Below are 2209 nucleotides of genomic sequence, written 5' to 3' on the forward strand. Positions count from 1 at the left end.
TTGCCGCATAGCGTTCCTCTCCTTTCTTAGGATGCTTGAAGAAAAAGATGACCAATTATTTAAGTCAATTATGGTTTTCATAATACACAACATAAAAGCAAGACACACTAACAGTGAAAGGATAGCAGAGGATCTGTGTCCCTGAATTATATGCACATTGTGACAGGATACAAGTATACTATGTTTATATAAAAATATATTCAGTTTTTTATGAACTATACTCTGAACTCTCCTAGGCCAACTTTGCAACAGAAACTGTTATTTTAACTTATTTCCACAATATTTTTTAGATAATTTTTGGTGGGCTAATTATTTTTTTTATGCTATAGAACAGGGACAAAATTAATCATCCTTTTCATCTATAATCTCTCTTTACTTTTATCTTTATTTTTATTCTTTTGATCTGTCATCCAGTTGCCAGAGATTCAAATCTCATTAGTCAGCATTTTATAATTCCATGCTAAGTAATTTAATCATTTCAACTTGAGATAGCATTTTAAGAGATAGCATTGAGATAGCATTCACTTCACTTAAGCATTTGTTTGGGGATTGTTCCAGGAGACAAAGTCAACTTACTCCAGTTTTACAGGCTACACTTGGAATAAAACAGAGGACATGTAAATAATTACTGAAATGTTGCCTTCATTCTGCGCAGCGTGTCCTGAATTTTTCGAGAATGTTTTTCTGCTGGTATCTGATGGAAGTTGGCACAGTTGTCAGCTGCCAAGGCAGAAATGTCTGAATCTTTAAAATGAGTTATTCTTTGACTGAGGTAAGACTGCAGCTTGAAATCTGGTGTATACGTATAAGGATTCTCTTGAAATGCATGAACTTGGCTCACAACTTTGGCAATGTTTCTTGAAAGAGAATAGGGTAAAAAAAAAAGTTTATTTTGTTTTGCTGATCATAAAAAAAAAATATCCCAAACCCCAATATTTAAAGGAAATTCAAAGGCACCAAGCAATGTCTCTTCTACAGTATGTGTCACTTTAGTTAGACGCCAAAATGACTGAAACGATTTGAACTGCTATGAAATGCTGCACTAGTTCTCATTACCTCATTAGACAATATTTAATTTTAACAAGTTAGGTGACATACGTACAGAATTCAAGTAATTACCTAAGCTTAGTCCACTTGTGAGCTCCATTTGTCATTGTGAATCCTCCAGTTTCAAGTTGTTGTACGTGCATAGCCAAAACATGGGCTGATGGAATTGTTGGAAGCGTTTTGAATCTTCCTCCTTCCATCAAGCACAAGCTGTCACTTTTTAAAAAAACCTAGTTTAAAAATGCACACAGATAAATCTCATGTTAAGTATCAGGGCAGGTTTTAAAACTTCTCCACTTCATGTGTTTAGCACTATGTATTTATTTGTCATGAATTTTAACTTTTGGCACTGGTGTTGAAGACAACACTATGAATTAATCCGGTGGCAAACATTTTAAAGTACAGGAATAAAAGAAGGTAACTTTAACAAAAAGATACATTATACATAATTGTTCTAAGTCACAGCCAAAATTACATTGTAGAAGTTCACTCTGATTCAAAAATTGGATAGATCAATAAGATAATGTCTGTGGTAAAATAAACATTTAAGATTTTTTTAAAACAGATTACAGCCACAAAGCTCCAGCAGAAATCATCAGAAAAAGTGTATCTAGTGTCCTAGCTTGCTGTGAAATATAGTTCTTGCTTTTTAGTCACAAAGGATACACGTCTGAGAAATACTGAGATTAAATTAATGTTAACTCTTGGATTAAGAGTTAAAAGTCTTAAATTAAAATCTCTTTCATAATGATTAGGGCTTTCATCCTGCAGAGACATCCTTTTAAGCAGTTCTTGTATATTCTCCAACCCCAAAGCAGTATTTTTACATTAAAGACTTCATACTATACCTCAACAGCCTTGAGTTCCTCCATTATTTCAGCTACTTTTGCAGGTAAAATTTTCCAGGCCTTACAATAAAACAAAATATATTTTTGTTTTTCACAATAATTAATCACAAGATTATGTTAAGCAAAACAGTTGCAGAACACAGTCCCAAACTTACCGGTAACTGTCTTATAATAAGATTTTCCAAGCCTGCTAGGATTTGCATCGCTGTAGCAAAATTTCTTTGTTCATAGCAGCATTTTGCTATAAGAAGAAATTTTGATAACAAGCTCACCTGCAGCTGAAAAAAAAAATATACATATAAAAATTAAGATAT

The 2209-nt window shown here is 33.0% G+C and overlaps 1 protein-coding gene across 1 annotated transcript; it reads right to left on the bottom strand.

Annotated features, from left to right (window-relative positions):
* Window positions 1–409: 409 nt before the first annotated feature.
* Window positions 410–1948, bottom strand: LOC104510614 (protein very KIND-like). The gene is made up of 3 exons (XM_010152917.1): window positions 1896–1948; window positions 1120–1277; window positions 410–857 (listed from the first exon to the last, which is right to left on the bottom strand). Exons 1-3 carry the CDS (start codon window positions 1917–1919, stop codon window positions 626–628), a joined length of 414 nt encoding a protein of 137 aa, XP_010151219.1. The 5' UTR covers window positions 1920–1948; the 3' UTR covers window positions 410–625.
* Window positions 1949–2209: the final 261 nt, after the last annotated feature.

Source organism: Eurypyga helias, unplaced genomic scaffold, assembly GCF_000690775.1.
Source record: "Eurypyga helias isolate BGI_N326 unplaced genomic scaffold, ASM69077v1 scaffold47155, whole genome shotgun sequence".
Taxonomy (NCBI): domain Eukaryota; kingdom Metazoa; phylum Chordata; class Aves; order Eurypygiformes; family Eurypygidae; genus Eurypyga; species Eurypyga helias.